A 19810-nucleotide genomic window follows, 5' to 3' on the forward strand; every position below is an offset into this window, starting at 1 on the left:
TTTGATGATTTCATCAATTTTCACATAAAAGGGAAATTGTTTCTTTCCGAAGAACAAAAAATCTGAACAACTATGAGGCTTCTGCCTTCCATAACAACTAATAATACAGGTACTACAATTACCCAAGCCACTGCCGCTGTCTTTAACCCATCACTCAATTACTAAAATTTATTTACTAAGCACTATCACCTCCACCTCCTTTTGGAAGAACCACTGCCACCATCAAGAGCGCCATCACCACCTATAACTTCTTTCCATATGCATACAATGCTATCCTATCATTCACAACTCTAACTCTAGTTCTACCACCGCCCTGACCCTTTTTTCATCTACATCTACTATCGTTTTCACTTGCAATGAACAAGTAAAATTTCATGCAAGAGATTATTTAGCAACAACAGGCAAGAAGAGAAAACGTGATATAATAACTTCATCTTTACAGTAGAATGTGTGTTTGATTTCAAACTGATGACCACCATGGACAGTGGGTCATTGATATTACGCAACAGCAAGAAAATAATTATAATCAATTTTAGGAAAACACATTAAGAACAAATGTATCTAAGCAAGAAACAACAACGAGAACTTTCATTGATGATGAATATTCTTTCAGCATTTCCTCATACAAATGAATAATTAAGTAAATAGAAAGCAACATAAACAGTCTATGGCAGAACAGAACAGAAGAACATACAAACTAGAAAATTCAAAATGGTTTCTGTGAGGTTTTCTTCCCAAAGATTGCTTCCCAAACAGATGAGGAAAATGGTGCCTTTTTGTCCAAGAATTCTCTAACAGCTTTATCATTAACAAGAAATCCCTTTTCTTTCAGTGTAGCAATCACGCTCTGGGCTTTTTCAACACCCTTTTCCCTGCATAAACCATCAACTAGTCCAACAAAAGTAGTCACATTCGGAGAATGACCAGCTTCTAACATTTCAATGCAGTACTCGACAGCTTCTTCAAGCTTGTTACATTTATACAAGCCTTGTATCAATAAATTATAACTGAAGGCATTGGGAGCAATGCCATTGGACTGCATTTTCCTAAAAATCCTCTTGGCATCATCAAACTTTTGAGCCTTGCAAAATCCATCAACAACAGCAGTGTAAATAACAACTTCAGGAATGGTACCTTTCTCGCGCATTAGACCAAACAGTTTCATGGCTTCCTGGATAAGACCGTCTTTGCAGAGCCCATCAAGCATGGCCACAGCATTTGGAATTAGACCCGTTTCCTTCATCTTCTTGAAGATCTCATCCGCTTCTTGAGGAGGCTCAGATATCGGTTCATTACGATTCGGCTTCTGCTCTTGTCGCTCACCCAGAGACTCATTCTGTTGGGGATTGTCTGGCTTTTTGTCAATAGCAAGTTTGAATTGATCAAGGAAATTTTCGTCTGACTGGACTCCATCAGGCGACTTGGGGCGAGGCCTATTAGGTGATTGAAAAGATTGCTGCTGCGGCCGCTGTTGCTGCTGATAGTTATTAAAGCGAGGCTGGAAAGAGCGTCGATTCTGATTTTGATTAGTAAATGGTCTCTCTCCCCTCAAAGGCCTATCGGGTATTGGCTCCGGAGGGTTTTCGTAATTTCTGTTGTCATTATCGCAATTTTTAGTGTTGAAATCTCTAATTGAACAGAAACGACGCAGTAGTGCTGATGAAATTGAAATGGGGTGAGATTGATGGAGCTTCCAATTGGTTATTAGCTTAATAAAAATCCCACCTTGAGATGATCGCATTTTTTTTTGTTTTATCTTTCCTGCTCTGTTCCTCTATCTCCTCCAAAACAAAACGGAAGGGGTTTTGGGTGCAGTTAGGGTTTTGTAATTGGCGGGTAGCTAAAAGGGAATACAAGGATACATCAGGACTCAGGAGGGAATTGCGTGGGATACACCCCATATTCCCATGCTGCTCAAAATACCAAAAAATATAGGGAAAAAGCCTTCTGTTTCTAGAGTTTCTTACGATAATCTATTTCATTCATATTTTTAAATAATAATACAAAATATATTTTTGCTAACTTACTATTAGTTTAATACCGTTAACTAGTAATTTATTAAGGGTAAAATAAAAAATTTATATTAAAATGGTACAAACTATATTAAAATAAATTTTTTACATAATTAAATAGTACTACAAAATATACAAAATTCATTAATTATTTCTTAAATGAAATCATCGAAGAAGTAGTTTGATATAACCACTTAATAATCACCATAAGTAACAAATTATAATTAGTACAATATCTTTGAATCATTGGAAGAAAAATTCAAAAATACAACTAAAATTTATGTGCTTACATGTGCTGAAAATCTTCTTAATCTTCTACTAATTTTTATTTTGAACTTCGCCACCACTCTTCTTTGACCATTATTGTCTCCCCAAATTCTTACCACTGTCTCCCCAAGTCGGCTCACAGTGCAATTAGAGAGTATACTTATACGAATACAAAAATTGTGATTATTTTTTTTTTATTTAAATCTAGAGTTTATAGGGCTTTCATGCCGACAAAATAGAGAGGAGCAAAATAATTGCTTGAAATAGAAGTTTCATATTTTTTTGATATTTCATGTTTAGTGGGATTAGATAAATATCATTTTTAGTTATATGTCAACTTTTATTTTATTTTTTATAATTTTCTCTTTAATGGAAAATCATTTTTTACCCTCAATGAATAACTAACGAATGACATTTAATTAATAGTGAGTTAATAGAAGGATGTTTTGAGTTATTATTTAAAAAATAGGAATAAAATGGGCTATTGGATCCAGCTCTGATGACCACTGTAGGCTGGATTCAATGGCTGGATCCAGTTGTGGTATGGTACCACTGTGGTACCATAAATTTGTCCTTGGAATTGTATACCTAAACAGTTAAGGAAAATATAAATATATTCTCAATTAAAATACATTATACGACTTATTCGACTTTCTACTCTACATATTTAATAAAATTACTAGATTTATTCAAATGACTTACTCTACTTCTACTAAACGTCATCAAAAGACTTACTTAACTTATTCAAACAATTTACTCAATTTATTCAATAAATTTACTCAACTTGTTCAAAAGACTTAATCGACTTATTCAACTCCTACTCGACATGATTAAAAGACTTACTTAACTTGTACAAATAACTTAAGATAATTAATACTCAATTTATTCAAAGACTTACTAGACTTGTACTTAACTTATTCAAAAATTTTAGCCGACGTGTTCAAAATACAAATTAATACTTGACTTATTTAATAAACTTAGTCGACTTGTTCATAAACTGACTTGACTTCTATTTGACTTATTTAGAAACTTGTTCCACTAATTACCTAAATTATTATATGCTACTCAACTAATTACATGATTTATAATTTATTACTAAGCTTACTCTTACTCGACATATTTCTTGACTTCATGCCCGACTTTCATCTCAACTTACTCCTCTCACATCAGTTTTTGCTAGATTAGATACTCAACATATTTGACTCTTACTCGATTAAATACTCGGCTTACTCAATCCCCTTACTTGACTTCTTACTCAACTAAATACTCGACTTATCCGACTTTGTACTCAACTTGTTCTTAGAATCATTTTTCTATCACCCAAAACTTAAATTAAATATTTTTATCTTAAATCCCTACATTTTATGTAATAATGTATGTGTGCAAACACCAAAATCAATAGTGTACTATTAGAGAGGATGAAATAGTGAAGTGAGAACATGTTTGGAATGGTGATTGTAATGATAAGCAAATAGATGGTTTCTTTTTGGGTATTTTTGACTTTTTGTCTCCTTGCATAATGGGATATTTTGTATTTAGGGGTAAATAGGGTATATTGAAATAAAAACGCTCCTACATCAGTCATTTGAAACAAAACAAGGGGAGGGCAGCTACGGTAATTGAAAAAAATACGAACAACAGAGCAAGAAGAGTAGTGAAATGCTCACTCACTACACTAGATAAGGCTTCACAACACGATTGCTTCTGCTTCTGCTTCCGCTTCTACTCTGCAGCATCTTGTTCCATTTCGGAGTGTTGATTTCAGGACTCGATAAGCAATTAGAAAGTATTTAACTTGTGGTTCTTCCTGATTATTATATTTAAGTTCAAGGTAATGCAGCTTTTCTTCAACTCTTCGGAATCTCACTTGTCCAATGTCAATTTCAATTTCCTTGTGCCAATTACAGTAACACTGTGTGTCTTTCTTTTTTTCAGAAACAACCCAAATTTTGGTTATTTAGACATCTTTTGCACTTATCCGTGCTATCTTTTATTTTGTTTATGATTGTGCTAGTTCAATAATTGTTGATAAAGATTGAGAAATGGTGCTTTTTTGCGACTTCAGTTCATCTTTACATAAACAAAGTAAATCAATTGATGTTCTATCGTCTGCTAAGCAACATATACCCCAAATAGTTGCACAACAATCAAGTATTAAATGTATTGTCAAACAGAAAGAAATAGATGGACACGCGTGCTTGTGCTTCTTTTGCTTTGAGTTTGATAGGCTAAATCATCTCCTCAGGAAATATGGAAATCAGCACCAGTCAAAACGGTAATAGCGTCATTTGGTTCTTGAAGGACAGAGGTTTCAATGATAGAACCATCCACGATATGTTCAAAAGATGCAAGCGCCTGCAAGGTGTTGAAAAGGATAGGGCCGCTGACAATTGGGCTTACCTGAAAAGCATTGGCATTTTAGAGAGGAAACTCCCTAATGTTGTTTCCAAGTGCCCCAAAATCCTTACTCTTGGTCTGAATGAGAAGCTTGTACCAATGGTTGAATGCCTTGCCACACTAGGAACAAAACCCTATGAAGTTGCTTCTGCCATAACCAGGTTCCCTCCTATACTCTCCCACAGTGTGGAAGAGAAACTGTGTCCTCTCTTGGCCTTCTTTCAGGCTCTTGGAGTCCCTGAAAAGCAACTTGGCAGGATGATATTGCTAAATCCAAGGCTCATCAGTTACAGCATTGAATCGAAGCTCACAGAAACTGTTGACTTTCTCACCAGTCTTGGCCTTGCCAGAGAAGGGATGATCGGTAAAGTCCTTGTGAAACATCCATTTATAATGGGTTATAGTGTTGATAATAGACTACGCCCTACTTCAGAGTTTTTGAAGTCAGTAGGACTGAAGGAGCTAGATCTTCAAGTGGTTGCAGTGAAATTCCCTGAAGTTTTGTGCAGAGATGTGAACAAGATTTTGAGACCCAATTTTACATTTTTAAAGAGATGTGGGTTTGCAGATGGACAGATAGCAGCTTTGGTCGCTGCTTATCCCCCTATCCTGATCAAGAGCATCAAGAACTCATTAGAACCAAGGATCAAATTTTTGGTTGAGGTAATGGGGCGTCAAATTGATGAAGTTGCTGATTATCCGGACTTTTTCCGGCATGGTTTAAAGAAGAGACTGGAGCTGCGACACAGGCTTTTGAAACAAAGAAATATATATTGTAGCTTGAGTGAAATGCTGGACTGTAATGCAAAGAAGTTCCTGATTAAGTTTGGATTATTTGCTTGAGGTATTACAGTCAGATTCCTCTTTTCTTAATTTTTCATATTTTGCAAACTCTAGCTTAGTTTTTAATCTCGTGTTTAAGATATTTTTCCTTGGTCTATCAAATGATTCAACTTGTAAACATTTTTTTGGTGACTGATGAGAAATAGTAGCTTAGTTTTTCTTTTTCGCTTCAGATTCTTAATGAATTACTCAAAAACATGTATGGATGCATCATTATTTGACATTGTGCATGGAGTACCTAAGCAGCAAATTCAGCTTACGCAGCTAACTCACTATTTTTAGTTCCCACTTTATTTATTTTCTTCCCTCGCCCAGGGTAATGTCTGGTTCCCTTATTAGTTTCTGAGTATACTTTCAGACAACATTAACTAGTTGATTTGCTATACCTATATCACATATGAAGCAGTGTTACAAGTCAAACTTATGCCTTCTCATTGTGAATTCTTCACGGAAAAGAAAGGCTTTGGATTATGTACTGACAGGTATCTCTGGACTTTGTGATGTACAATAGGCTATTAGGTTCACTCACAGGTGACTGCCTTATGTTTTCAATTTCTTCCCTTCAACATCATTCATGTAGCGTGAACCAAAAGACCTTTTCATTCTGGTGAATTATCCTTGAGAGAGTATCAGTGCATCTTTGACTGAGGAATGTTCTCCACTAGGATTTCCACACAGGCCTAAAGTTTTTATTTAATGATAAGTAAACAAGATGAGGGATGGCTAGTTGCATGCCAACCTTTACAAGTGATCTTATTAAAAGTTTTGTACAAACAAGTTTAAATAGTATCCAGGTAAGACTGACATGCAAATAGTGGTAAACAAATGTGATGGTTCAATGGTACATGATTTCTAAAAACAAGAAAACAAATGAATGCCATTGTAGAACTATGAAGGGAAGATTAATGTGAGATCCTGCACAATTTCACAGTCTATACATTTGTTATATCTCCATAGCTCCAGATGCTCAAATATTCAAATGAGGACTCGAGTAGTCTTGATTTGGATAAACTACTTGTTACCCAGAACCTGGAGAAGACAATGTGATGCTGGAAAGTATACTGTCAAACATGCTGATGGGAGGACTGGTTGAAGGCCATGTGAATGCTGGCTTGAATTGAGGTACATAAGGGACTGTTGAAGTTCCAGATATGATCTGTAATATATCCTCTGTTTTAGGCCTCTCACTGGCTATGGGATGTGAACATGCTAATCCCAGAAGTAAAAGCCTCTTTGCTTCATCAACAACAGAATTGATGTTAAGCCGTTGGTCAACAGCATCTTGAATGTGACCTTCGCGATGCAACATCCAGACCCAATCAACCAACGTATAAGCATGTTGTTGGTGAGGGATCATATTTCCAGGACTTCTGCCACAAACGACCTCCAAAACCACTGCTCCAAAGCCAAACACATCAGATTCCGGGGTAGCCTTCCCCGTGTGGAAGCATTCCGGAGCAACGTAGCCCATGGTTCCAGGGACTCCCACTAGTCCATGCTCAGCATAGGAGTTCCTCTCATTCTCTATGGCACGAGCAAGACCAAAATCACCCAGTCGAGCATTAAAGTCTGCATCAAGCAAGATGTTGCTTGCCTTCAGATCACGGTGCACCACCTTCTGGTCATATTCATTCTGCAGATAATATACTGCTGAAGCAACCCCTGTTAGTATTTTGTATCTGTGATTCCAATTCAGAGTAACCTGCTCGGAAGTCCCATATAAGTACTTCTCTAAGCTACCATTTGGCATGAAATCATAGACTAATAGAAGCTTCCCTTTCTCATGGCACCATCCTGAAGAGAGAACATGTTATAGAAATTATTAATATGCTAGTGAAGCATTTATGAAGTTTTCAGTTCGAAATTAGAGTGGTATTTATATAACTTATTCTGGAGCTTTTAGGAAATGTATGTGATTAAAAAACTCAACGTGTTGACCTAGACTAATTTATTATCTCGGGAAATTATCTATCTATGAAGGCTTTATTTGAAGATTGTTTTGGTCAAAATTCAATAATTTGAAGTTGCTTCAAAGTTGAAAATTCTTTTGAATGGGATAATCTTGATCCCGTTTTGCTCCTTTGACAATTAAAAGAAAGAAAATGAGAGCGTAATTATTTGAAGATTGTTTTGGTCAATATTCACTAATTTGAAGTTGCTTCAAAGTTGAAAATTCTTTTGAATGGGATAATCTTGATCCCGTTTTGCTCCTTTGACAATTAAAAGAAAGAAAATGACAGCGTAATTACGCGTACCAACTAAGTGAACGAGGTGCTTATGGCGAAGACGATGGATGATGGCGAGCTCAGCTAAGAAATCACCTTTGCTTTTGATGCTATCCCTGGAGAATTTTTTCACAGCTATTTGAGTATTATCAACATGATATTGATCATTGTGGTGGATGATGCCTTTGTAAACAATGCCGAAGCCACCTTCTCCAAGCCTCATACTCTCATGGAAGTTGTTTGTTGCCTTCTTTAACTCCTTATACTTGAACTCCCTTGGCATCCCAGGCAATCTCAATTTACCCAAATTATGATGAGGCTCTGCAACCCTTGATCTTCTCTTTTTCACATACGCGATTGCACATAAGACTAATAAAACAGCCACCAAAGGGACACCCACCCCAGCTGAAATCACCAGCCATTTCCGATCCTTTTCCTTCTTCGTCTGTATAACATCTATGTCTAGTGTCCAAGAGCGGACACAGTTCAACTGAATATGAGGATAGCCAGTAGAGGCAGAAAAGCCAAAGTAGGATTCTGGCTTGAGATAATCTTTCAGATTTATCGTCTCCTTGAGAAGCGGCTTCTGGGGCATTGTTTCTCCTTCTCTGTCCATGAACACTTGCATCAATTTGGATTTGCCATCATACTGAACCCAGACGGTGTAGCTGTTGCCATCGGATAAGGTTATGTTATAATTATCCTTGAGAGGAACATTCTTTCTGGATACAACAGAGTTGATGTTGAGGCCAAGATGATTGTCATCTGGGTCGAAGCCTTGCTTGACAGTATCGAATTCAATGGCTACGAAATGGTTAGCTTTGTTACCATCAGTGAAGGCATTGGTGAGACCAAGCCACTGACCATAACTTGATTCGGGAGGGAAGCTATCATTGGGTGCAATGACAAAAGCAAGGCCATGACCAGAAATATCCCATGCTGGACTTTTGTACAAATTAATAACAAAAGTGGAGTTGAAAGAGACCAAGTACGTGTTATTGCGGTTACCATCATCATCGCTGAAGAGCCTGAAAGGGTGACGGTACATGATTCGGCCAGACTTGTTGTAGTAATGATCGATGAACCTCATGTGGGCCGTGTCAGGGGTTAGCTGAAGAGCTCCTCCGTCGATGGTAGTATTTTCACCAGCGAAGGTGAAGTTACCATGGTCCCTCTCATATACAAAGCTAGAAAACGAGATCGTTTTGTGATCAAAGGATGCCGCCGCTGCTGAAGTAGTTGAATATTGAAGAAGATGCATATGGGTGGTGATTGTGAAGAAGATAATAACTAGTAAAAGCATTGTGATCGATGATGATATATGAATTATAAGATGAAAATTAGAGCTGTGTATGCCGTTTAATTAGGCTTCAAACTTCTGTAGCTCTAGCCTAAGCACAATCCAGTTTTATCGCCGTGTTGGACCATTTTTAGCTATCGCTATAATTAATATAATTCGTATGCCCACTAGATATATTATAATGGGGTTAATTTCATATTACTCCCTTGCAAATTAATTATATTTAAATTATTCTTTTATTTTTAAGAATTTTAAATTACTTCCTTATTTTTTGTTAAAAAAGCCAAAAAAATTATAAACCACTCTTTTTTTTCTTATTTTTTATATAATAAATAAATTTTAAATTACACTATTCATCAAATTATTCCTTCTTTTTAAAAATATCAAATTATCCATTTTTTATTAAAAATTAGGAAAAAGTAAGGGTAGATTAATGAATTTTTATTATTCTCTTACAAAAGAGAGTCAATTGAAGTTATAAAAAATGAGAGAATAATTCGAAGATAATTAATTTATAAGGGTTTTTGAAATTATCTGTAGTTAATTCTTAAAAGTATGGAAGGTTAGGTTTTGACCAGCTTAGCAATTAATGCAAGTGATTGACATTCAAAGTCAAAAGTTTCATACAAATTTAGTCATTGTCATTTGAAGGTACTGAGCCATTCCATTCCATATGGATTTTGAGAAATTTCTCAGCCATCACCTACAAGTACGGAACGGCGCAACAGGCACGACAAGCACGACGATATTTAGCATTTTTTTTTAGGTAATGGATATTGACATTAATGACATCGATGATACGGACGTATTGAGACCTTTAGAAATGTTGTGTGATAATTATTATTAAACTTTTATACCTGTTGTAATGTTGGGTCAGCTATGGTGCCACAGTTGTATGGTACCACAGCTGGATCCAACCATTGGATTTAGCTCTAGTGACAACTGTGGACTAGATTCAATGGTTGGATCCAGTTGTGGTACCATACAACTGTGGTACCATAGATTTATCCTGTAATGTTTTGTGTTTGTAAATTTTTACAATTATGCAAATGAACTAATTTAACATTAAAATTATGCCTTAAAAAAATTATGTGCTTGACGTTAAATTCTATTTCTATATGTTTTACTAATTTGTTTGCATTTAAGCTCTAATTAAATTTATAACAATAAAAGACCATCTAATTAACAATTGAAAAATAATTTCCAGACAACCAACCAAACGTATTTTTAATATTTTGTAATATTTCCAAACAACCAACTAAACACATTTTTATTGTCTTCATTTTTAAATATTATTTTATGTACAAATTATTAAACGTGTTTTCATATTCATTAAAGATAATTTTTTTCTTAATTTATAAAACAAATACAAAAACACCATTTGAAAGACGGTACCAAAAGCACCTTTATGTTTTCAGCACCGATATTCTCACACCAATGAGCACCACAGTTAATACAAAACGGTTCGTTTTGTGTTAACTATAAAAGATTTAACTGTAGCTTGAAAACGCAAACTCATTTTACTCAAACGCAGACCACACACGCGCTCGAGTTTCTGAAACGCAAACTACACACACACTCATCTCACTGGACCACAGCACTCTCTCTCACCGTGGGTCTCTCCACATTTGGCTTGCCTGTCAGTTGTTTCTCTCCCAACCCCATGAATTGCATTCTCACGGCACTTCTGGAATTTGAGACCTAGCTGCAGCTTCACTCTCTCGGTTGTCGGAATTGATTTGTGGAGGTAATTTACGCAAACGTAAACCACACACACACTCATCTCAGTCGACCACAACACTCTCTCTCGCTGTGGGTCTCTCCACATTTGGCTTGGCTATCAGTTGTTTCTCTCTCCACCTCGTGGATTGCATCCTCACGACACTACTGGAATTTGACACCTAGCTGCAGCTTCACTCTCTCGGTATGAATTTATGTTAATTTTGCTATCTTCATAACTGCCTGTTGTGGTCGAGTACAAGATTGCGAAGATGGGTTATGTTAGATTCTACTTGACACCAAGATAGAAGAAGATGAGGATGAGACCAAGCCTCTAGCTTAAGTGTCATTTGGTACATATGCTATGGCATTTTGTTGAATCGAGTTACTCCTACATTTTAAGTTTGCTTTTAGAATATTTCTTGTAAATTTTCATGTTAAAAAACCAATCATTTGTAGTTCAGTAGATTGATAAGAATTCATTTCTTGTGCTTGGTTTTTTATCATACTGTTGTACATGTAATTAATTCATTTGTAATCTTTGTTGCTTTCAAAGGTAGGCTTCAATTGAGTTGAAACTTTAAAAAATTTAAAAAAATGAACCGCAAATAAAAGACAGCATCATATTGGGTGACAAAATGTTCTCGTGGATGATCCTGATTAATGCTGTGTATTTCGCAATGTAATTACTTGCTGATCAATTTAATTGAATTGATTAACACATTGGTTTGAGTTTTGATATTGCTGCTCTGTTTTTGGGTTAATTGAAGATCGCATTTTTGCAAGAACTGGTAAATTGGACACGTTAACAAAAAACTCTCACGTATTACTGAAATAATAACTGATATACTTCAGCCCTTATGGACAGTACACAATGGTTGCAAGCAAATCAACTCATAACTTACACAATAGTTGCAAGCAAATCAATTCATAACTTGTAAATAAATAAACCCCAAAAAATTGGGCATTAATTTCCATTTTCCAGCATATAACAATTTCTAGCAGCAAGTTTTAACAACAGATGACTTCCAACAACAACTCATCCCAAAATCAGCAACTCATAACTCACAACACAATAGCATTTTGCTAATTTCCAATAGAAAGATGCGTGAGAGAGACCCACGATGAGAGAAAGCCGAAGGAGAGAGCAACGAGATGCGCGAGAGGCCGGATAAGAGAGACCCACGGCGAGAGAGAGAGCCACAGCCGAAGAGTGACCCACGCTCGAGAGAGAGAGCCACAACCGAATAGAGACCCACGCTCGAGAGAGAGAACCACAGCCGAAGAGAGACCCACACTCGAGAGAGAGAGCCACAGCCGAAGAGAGACCCAAGCTCGAGAGAGAGAGCCACAGCCGAAGAGAGACCCACGCTCGAGAGAGAAAGAGAGAAAACCGAAGGAGAGAGCAATCCCACGATCCGTTTTGTGAGGCGAGTGTGTGAGGAGAGTGTGTTAGTTTTGAAACTACAGTATTTTCTTTGAGTAATGATACAGCCACAAACTCTTGTACAAACTTATTTTGTACAAACTGATGTGGCATGATAAGATTGGTTGAATTAAATATCACTTGGCCCACATGATTTGTTTTTATTAATTTATATTTTCATTCAACCAATCTTATCATGCCACGTCAGTTTGTACAAAATAAGTTTGTACAAGAGTTTGTGGCTGTATCATTACTCATTTTCTTTTATAGTTTGTGGTGCTAAGCGTGGTGCGTTTCTCATTTTTCTTATGTTTTTGTGTTCTGAGTTATTTGAGTCGTTGAGCTCAGCATGCCATTGTGCGGTTTAGGGGGCCTGATTGGGTCACTGGGCTCGGTGCTGATGGGCTATTGGAGGCATCACCCATTTGGGCTAAAAGTATAATTCAAGAGTACAGCTTTTAACACACCTAAAGAATCTTTATAACACCCCTTTTAAATTTTATTTCTTATAATACTCTGTTTAATTATAAAATGCTAACTCATCTTGTCACTAAATTTTACTCTAAAAAGAGTGTTTTTTTCAAAATTTATTTATAAAATACTTACAAATCCTAAAAATTTAAATTATTTTTATTATATAATTTCTATCTCCATAATTTTAAATTCTTAAAATTTAAAATTTAAATATAAATTATGAAATAGGATGAATGTATAAAAAATTGTTAAAAGAATAATTTATTTAAATGTTTAATTAAATTGTTATTTAAAAATTATCATTAATTAGATAATTTCAATTAAAGAGGGGATTTTATAAAAGGCTTAGAGGGGTTGTAGCCAAAATCTAATTGCCCATTATCAAAGGTTTCCCTATCAGTCTTTTTTTTCCCCTCTTTTTTAAGAATGAAGAATGTCAAAGAAATGAAAGACATAAATTGAAACAACGGTAAAGTAAGTTATTTATATCAGATTTATTTATTTATTTATTATTATTAATTTTTTTTCTTTTTGGGGCTAATAAAAAGCATTTACTATTTGGATTTCTTTATCTCTCGAAAATTTTCCAATTGCCAAGGCCAAAAAAATGCTTCTTTCATTATTGTTCGACCAAGGAGCCAGATCAACTCAGGATGAGCTCGGACGGTAGATATGATAGCTAGGGCCAACTCACAAGATAGTCCCGAATCAAAGCAGGATTAGAAAGTAAAATCACCAGCACTCAGCTTCCCCTCCACCCACCCACGCTTCTCTGTTCTCTCCAGTCCCTCCCTAAAACGAAAAAGTTTCACCTTTTCCGTTTCCTTAATTCAATTACCTAAAACCCACTTCATTTCTCACCAATCTTGCAAGAATCCGCAGTCCAATTTGATTCTTCTAGGGTTTTTCTTTCCCCTTTACAAAACCCTAGTCACCCACAAAAATAAACCTCTCTTTGTATGTGTCTCAACTCTCAAGTCTCTCTTTTACACTGTGCTACACTCTTCTATTCGCCAATCAATCTCTGGGTTGGCGTTCCTTTCGCTCTGGATCCATCAGAGCTCACAGAATGGTCAGTTTATGTGTTTATTTCACTGTTAGTCATTGTATATCAATTCAAAATTTCAAGTTTTAGCTGCCCACTAGATTGTAGAGGAGCATATATATATATACATATGCAGTCATTGATATAGATGGATAGCGAGGTTCTTGAATTTGATATAGGTTTAGGAGGAGGCAGTAGCGGGCGAGATGGGGATGAGGATGCAATGGACATTTCGCACCATGTTGATGAAGAGGACATGGTTGACAGTCCACTTCCTGTTACTTGGGGTGGCAGTGGTGAAATTTACCTTCCTGAGGGTGACTTGTTGGATCTTGAACCTTATGAGGGTATGGAATTTGAGTCTGAAGAGGCTGCCAAGGCATTTTACAACTCCTATGCTCGTCGTGTTGGGTTTAGTACCCGTGTCAGCTCCTCACGCCGTTCTAGACGCGATGGAGCCATTATCCAAAGACAATTTGTTTGTGCTAAAGAAGGCTTTAGAAATCTGAATGAGAAGCGCACCAAGGATAGGGAGATCAAGCGACCTAGAACTATTACTAGAGTCGGGTGCAAAGCGTCATTGTCTGTGAAGATGCAGGATTCAGGGAAATGGGTTGTCTCTGGTTTTGTTAAAGAACACAATCATGAGCTAGTTCCTCCAGACCAGGTTCATTGTCTTCGTTCTCATAGGCAAATCTCTGGTCCTGCTAAAACATTGATTGATACCTTGCAAGCAGCTGGAATGGGCCCTCGTAGGATCATGTCAGCCTTGATTAAAGAATATGGTGGAATAAGCAAAGTGGGATTTACAGAGGTGGACTGTAGGAATTACATGAGAAATAATCGCCAGAGGAGCTTAGAAGGGGAATTTCAGCTCCTTTTGGATTATTTGAAGCAAATGCAGGCAGAGAACCCCAATTTCTTTTATGCTGTGCAGGGCGATGAAGACCAGTCTACAGGCAATGTCTTCTGGGCGGATCCAAAGGCTAGGATAAATTATACTTACTTTGGTGATACTGTCACCTTTGACACAACCTACAGGTCCAATAGGTATCGATTGCCCTTTGCACCCTTCACTGGGGTAAACCATCACGGGCAACCTGTGTTGTTCGGATGTGCATTCTTGATAAATGAATCAGAAGCATCCTTTGTTTGGTTGTTTAAGACATGGCTTATGGCAATGTCCGGACGTCCTCCTGTGTCAATAACAACTGATCATGATGCAGTGATACGATCAGCTATCAACCAGGTTTTCCCCGAGACCCGTCATCGTTTTTGCAAGTGGCACATCTTCAAAAAATGCCAAGAGAAGTTGTCCCATGTGTTTCTCCAGCATCCACATTTTGAAGCAGAATTTCACAAATGTGTTAACTTGACTGAATCAATTGAGGAATTTGAGTCCTGTTGGTTGTCTCTGGTTGATAAATATGAACTTAGGGATCATGAATGGCTCCAAACAATTTATGCTGCTCGCAGGCAGTGGGTTCCAGTATATTTGCGCGACACTTTTTTTGCAGAAATGTCCATAACCCAGCGAAGTGATAGTATGAATTCGTATTTTGATGGATATGTGAATGCTTCAACCAATCTGAATCAATTTTTTAAATTGTATGAGAAAGCACTAGAATCTCGGAATGAGAAAGAAGTGAAAGCAGACTATGATACAATGAATACTTCCCCAGTTTTGAAGACTCCATCTCCAATGGAGAGACAAGCATCTGAGCTCTACACAAGAAAATTATTTATGAGATTTCAAGAGGAGCTAGTTGGGACACTGACATTTATGGCATCAAAAGCTGATGATGATGGGGAGATCATTACATATCAAGTATCAAAGTATGGGGAGGACCATAAAGCTTACTGTGTCAAATTCAATGTTTTGGAGATGAAAGCTTCTTGTAGTTGCCAGATGTTTGAATTTTCAGGTCTTCCTTGTAGACATGTGTTGACAGTCTTTCGAGTCACCAATGTTCTTACTCTCCCATCTCATTATATGTTGAAACGATGGACAAGAAATGCCAAGAGCAGTGTTATGTTAGAAGAACGTTCTAATGATGCATACACCAATTATCTAGAATCTCATACAGTCCGATACAATACCCTACGCCATGAGGCATTCAAATTTGTTGATCAAGGGGCGAAGTCTCTAGACTGTTACAATGTTGCAGTGGATGCTCTGCAAGAGGCTGCAAAAAAGGTTGCAGTGGCAGCTAAGAATGATGGGAAAACTACCATGGGCAATGGACGCATTAGGGGGAACTCTGCAAGTGATGCAAATAGGGCAAACAGTGTGAGTGGGAATCATCATGCAAGCTCCAACCAGCATTTGTCTGAGGTGAGAGCTTCATTTTGTTGAATTAACTATTAAAAAATGTCATGAATGAGGATGTGGTTACTTGATAACCTTTTGTGGTTTGCCAAATGTTTGCTAGGCATTTTTGTACCACTGAAGGCTAATATTGTGCTTTTTAAGGAACTGCCGGCGGGTGTGCCTCTGAGATGTATTATATACTGCATGAGCTTGTCATACCATTTTCTGATTGATTGATGCCCACATGGTTAAGGCATTGTTTGTTCATAGTTCATACTGAATGGTTTGACAGCGCTAGGAGTTGCTTCTTACATTTCTTTAGAATTTTAAGTTTTCAGTTCTATGACGTCTCTAGTATTGGAATTTTAATTGTCAGTTCATATGATTTTACCTCTTTCTTCTTTACCTCTAGAGATTTGGAGGCTGTTTTAGCTAAGTTTGGGTTCCTATCTGTTTTGTCTTTCTGCTGTATTTTATTATTTTGGGTTTCTGGTTCACCATCTTGTTATTTTTTCCCCCCTTTAATAAGTTTTGTTTCACGTTCCCTTTTTAGGAAAAGATACGAAGAGAAGTGTAGGCTTGTATGATTTGGTTAATAGAAGGCTGTCGTCATACTAGTCTAAAAATATCTCAACCCCGTATGCCTGTCGTATTTTTTGTTAAAATAGCATCTGAATAAGAACAATTGATTTATTACTGCCTTTCCTGTGATGCCTATTCTGCCCTCATAGTTCTGCTGGACTGGTCGAGGCTGACAAAGCAAGATGATATGTGTATCTATATAATCTGCTGTTGTCTGTTGTAATTTCATTAATCATGTGTTACACTTCGCAGGATGATATGGACAAAAAAATTCGAGAACTTAACAATGAGCTGAACTTTGCAAGTCGAAAGTGTGAAGTTTATCGGGCTAATCTTCTTTCAGTTTTAAAAGATATTGAAGACCATAAACTACAGTTGTCAATCAAAGTGCAAAACATAAAAATTAGTATGAAGGACAGTCTCTAAAGGTGCAGTACAATTTTATCTTGTAGTTTCTTTTCATTTTATTTGAAGTCTGTGCTTCTACCATGCTCCCTTGACAGGCTGTTACAGTTACCTGTGGATGATGTAGAGATAGATTAGCCTTCAATTTTCTAGCCCATCGTATATTGTATTGTATATCTTCAGAAGCATATATTTTTGGTGGCAATCTCAGACTGTTAGAATGGAATGTATACTCTTTTATCAGTAGGGCAATTGACAGCCTCTATTATATAGATTTTCGTTTCATATATTCAATTTTTAAGTAATGACATCTGGAAAGTAACTGATAATGGGTGGATTCAACCTTTCTCTTCTGTGTTTCTGTGTGGAGATTATATTGTTATTCTGCATTTTATTGGGCTGTAATATGCAAAGTCTTAATTTTGGCCTTGCAGAGATAATGCCATATGGGAAGCTCTCTGACGCAACTGTAGATAAAATGCAGCATCAACAAAAATTTTAGCAATCTCCGCATATTGGACTTAACCAGTGGCTTTATTCCAGATCGTGGGCAAAGAGATAAATATTTCATCAGGGCTGAAGTTGAAAGTGTTTGCCAGATGCTTAATCCCTGCCAAATAATTGAGATTTATCTTTCAATTAAGCATGTTATATGGGAGATTAACCACAGCTTAGATTGGTACAGTGCAGTTGAATTGGGCATGTTAAGCCAGGTGTAATTTGATTGTGGATCCTTGTTAGGATGTATATTGTAGAAGAAGATCCTGTTTAGGCACACTCGAGAGTCTATTTCTTTCATTGCTTAGTGCTTACTTGGGTTGTAAAATAATTTTTTATTTTAGCCTTTTCATAGGTTCGAAGTTACTGGTTCAGCTCCGATTACACAGAAGTTGGCATCATCTGTTAATAGTCATTGAGGTTTTGATGGTATCAATTGGCAGGCAGTGTCTAAATTCACAGCAAACCTTTGAAACTCAGTTGGATCAACTTATGGTTCCAAATTTTCAAACCTTTTAAACTCACAACGGTTAATTGTAGGGAGTATGAATTGTGCGTGAATGAAAAGAAGTGGATAGGAAATGACAAAATGGCCTTTTAGAAGTCATTGAATGGACTGGTGAAGTTATAATTAATATTTGAGAGCCTTGGCCTTCATTATCTTATAGCCTAGATGGGGCAATAAAAGAAGAAAATAATAGAGGGAGGGGTTATAGAGGTGTGCACGGATAAGTAATTAAGGACTTATTTGTTAAATATTTTATTAATTTTAATTTTTTTAAAATTTATTTGTTTGTTTTTATGTAATATATGTATGATTTTTATATATTTACATTTGAATGAGGATAGTGAATTTTTGTGATTTTTTATTTGAATGAGAAGAAGTCTCAATAAGAAGTAATTATAATATTAAAAAAATCTATATTAGATATACTCATTTTTAAATTATAAAATTTAATTTTTTATTTTAATTTACAAAAATATAAATATTAAATAACTACATTTAATTTTTTTTTTTTATAAAAATAAGTCAGATATCATTAATATTAAAATAATTAAAAAACATCATTTAAATATTTGTATTTAAGTAAGGAATGCCTTTGTTGGTAACATAAACTCAGTAGAAGTAGAAATAACAGACATCTCAATTTAAAGAGCAACAGAATTGGTATATTATAATCATATCGTAGGGGCCACCACCCATGTCCCATGCCTTCTTTGTTGTCTTAGTTGGAAGTACTTTGAATCGTTTTTATAGTTAAATTAGGTTTGTTAACTTTATAAAATAAAGGGTTTTTTTATGATGCTATATGTATTTTTATTATATTAATGGTGGGATAGTTGTGAACTCTTAAATTTAAGTGTTTTAATCTCCATCATTTATTTAATATAATTTAATATAGTGATAATTAATTAATTAAAAGATAAATATTATGAAATGAAGATTGCTTTTTTAATGTGTCAAGAATTCAATTTTAAATAAAATAATTTGAGATATTATATTTTACCGTATCTCTTTTTATTTTGTTTTTAAATTTAAAATTACTCTTTTAATTGGTTTGTGAATCGGTTATATTATTTTAAAAATAATAAACAATTTTTATTAATAGAAATAATTTATATGTTGATTAGATTTTAGGGTACATATTTCTTATGTTAGTGATACTGTAAAAAAAAGGGAAATTATCAGCCATATACCCTTAAATGACACCCAAATCAAACGTGTGTGAACACTTTTCAAGTATATCACTCGTATACGCTAAATTGACAAAACACTTCTGCCGCCCACCAATCCGTTAACTTCCGTTAGAAAGTTAACAGAATTGTGGTAAATTAGCTATTTTGCCCTTGAAACTCAAAATGAGGTAAAAAAATAAATTTACTCAAAAAATTAACTTAATTTTTCAATACACAAATTTTTTTATTTTGTTATTAATAATACATTTTTTTTATTAAAAAAATGAATTATTAATGGTACATATTATTAATAATTATCTATAAAAAAATATTCATATTATACCATAAAAAATTATTAACAACATATTATTTATAATTATACATATTATACCATAAAAATTTCTAGTTGGAGCTTGGAGGAGTAGATCTTCAAAAATTTTGGTTAAATTTTGGAGGAGTAGATTCGGTTGTAAAGTAGTTTTTTTTTAGCAATTATTAACAATTATCCGATAAATGAGATGACATATCATTGTTATCAATATATATCATATGACATGTTATTTTTTACTAGGTGGGATGACACGTCGTTTTTTTTAATCAAAGTTTCGTCAAGTCAGCGCTTGCAAACG

At 35.6% G+C, this 19810-nt stretch overlaps 4 protein-coding genes across 5 annotated transcripts; 2 read left to right on the forward strand and 2 right to left on the reverse strand.

Annotated features, from left to right (window-relative positions):
• Positions 1-562: 562 nt before the first annotated feature.
• Positions 563-1908, reverse strand: LOC102627297 (pentatricopeptide repeat-containing protein At4g38150). Its single transcript, XM_006486488.4, has one exon. The coding sequence runs from the start codon at positions 1739-1741 to the stop codon at positions 707-709; it is 1035 nt and encodes a 344-aa protein (XP_006486551.2). The 5' UTR covers positions 1742-1908; the 3' UTR covers positions 563-706.
• A 1963-nt stretch (positions 1909-3871) lies between these two features.
• On the forward strand, positions 3872-5691 carry LOC102627586 (transcription termination factor MTERF6, chloroplastic/mitochondrial). The gene is made up of 2 exons (XM_006486489.4): positions 3872-4110; positions 4525-5691. The coding sequence occupies exon 2, from the start codon at positions 4530-4532 to the stop codon at positions 5517-5519; it is 990 nt and encodes a 329-aa protein (XP_006486552.2). The 5' UTR covers positions 3872-4110; positions 4525-4529; the 3' UTR covers positions 5520-5691.
• Positions 5692-6186: 495 nt separating this feature from the next.
• On the reverse strand, positions 6187-9202 carry LOC102627877 (probable L-type lectin-domain containing receptor kinase S.5). Of its 2 annotated transcripts, none has more exons than XM_025102188.2 (2): positions 7841-9202; positions 6187-7313 (listed from the first exon to the last, which is right to left on the reverse strand). In XM_025102188.2, exons 1-2 carry the CDS (start codon positions 9045-9047, stop codon positions 6538-6540), a joined length of 1983 nt encoding a protein of 660 aa, XP_024957956.2. In that variant the 5' UTR covers positions 9048-9202; the 3' UTR covers positions 6187-6537. The 2 variants fall into 2 exon arrangements, with proteins under 2 accessions (XP_024957956.2, XP_006486553.2); XM_006486490.3 differs by having other exon boundaries at positions 7775-9201.
• Positions 9203-13231: 4029 nt separating this feature from the next.
• Positions 13232-17989, forward strand: LOC102628171 (protein FAR1-RELATED SEQUENCE 5). The gene is made up of 3 exons (XM_006486491.4): positions 13232-16043; positions 16854-17029; positions 17441-17989. Exons 1-2 carry the CDS (start codon positions 13857-13859, stop codon positions 17025-17027), a joined length of 2361 nt encoding a protein of 786 aa, XP_006486554.2. The 5' UTR covers positions 13232-13856; the 3' UTR covers positions 17028-17029; positions 17441-17989.
• The last annotated feature ends 1821 nt before the right edge of the window (positions 17990-19810 follow it).

Source organism: Citrus sinensis, chromosome 8 (assembly GCF_022201045.2).
Source record: "Citrus sinensis cultivar Valencia sweet orange chromosome 8, DVS_A1.0, whole genome shotgun sequence".
In the NCBI taxonomy this organism is placed as follows: domain Eukaryota; kingdom Viridiplantae; phylum Streptophyta; class Magnoliopsida; order Sapindales; family Rutaceae; genus Citrus; species Citrus sinensis.

Coding starts and splice junctions, on each gene's coding strand:
- LOC102627297 (XM_006486488.4), bottom strand. CDS start 1,741: ATGCGATCATCTCAAGGTGGGATTTTTATTAAGCTAATAACCAATTGG.
- LOC102627586 (XM_006486489.4), top strand. CDS start 4,530: ATGGAAATCAGCACCAGTCAAAACGGTAATAGCGTCATTTGGTTCTTG.
- LOC102627877 (XM_006486490.3), bottom strand. CDS start 9,047: ATGCTTTTACTAGTTATTATCTTCTTCACAATCACCACCCATATGCAT. Junction 7,314..7,774: donor GCACCTCGTTCACTTAGTTG/GTACGCGTAATT, acceptor TTCTCTCTTCAG/GATGGTGCCATGAGAAAGGG.
- LOC102628171 (XM_006486491.4), top strand. CDS start 13,857: ATGGATAGCGAGGTTCTTGAATTTGATATAGGTTTAGGAGGAGGCAGT. Junction 16,044..16,853: donor CCAACCAGCATTTGTCTGAG/GTGAGAGCTTCA, acceptor TACACTTCGCAG/GATGATATGGACAAAAAAAT.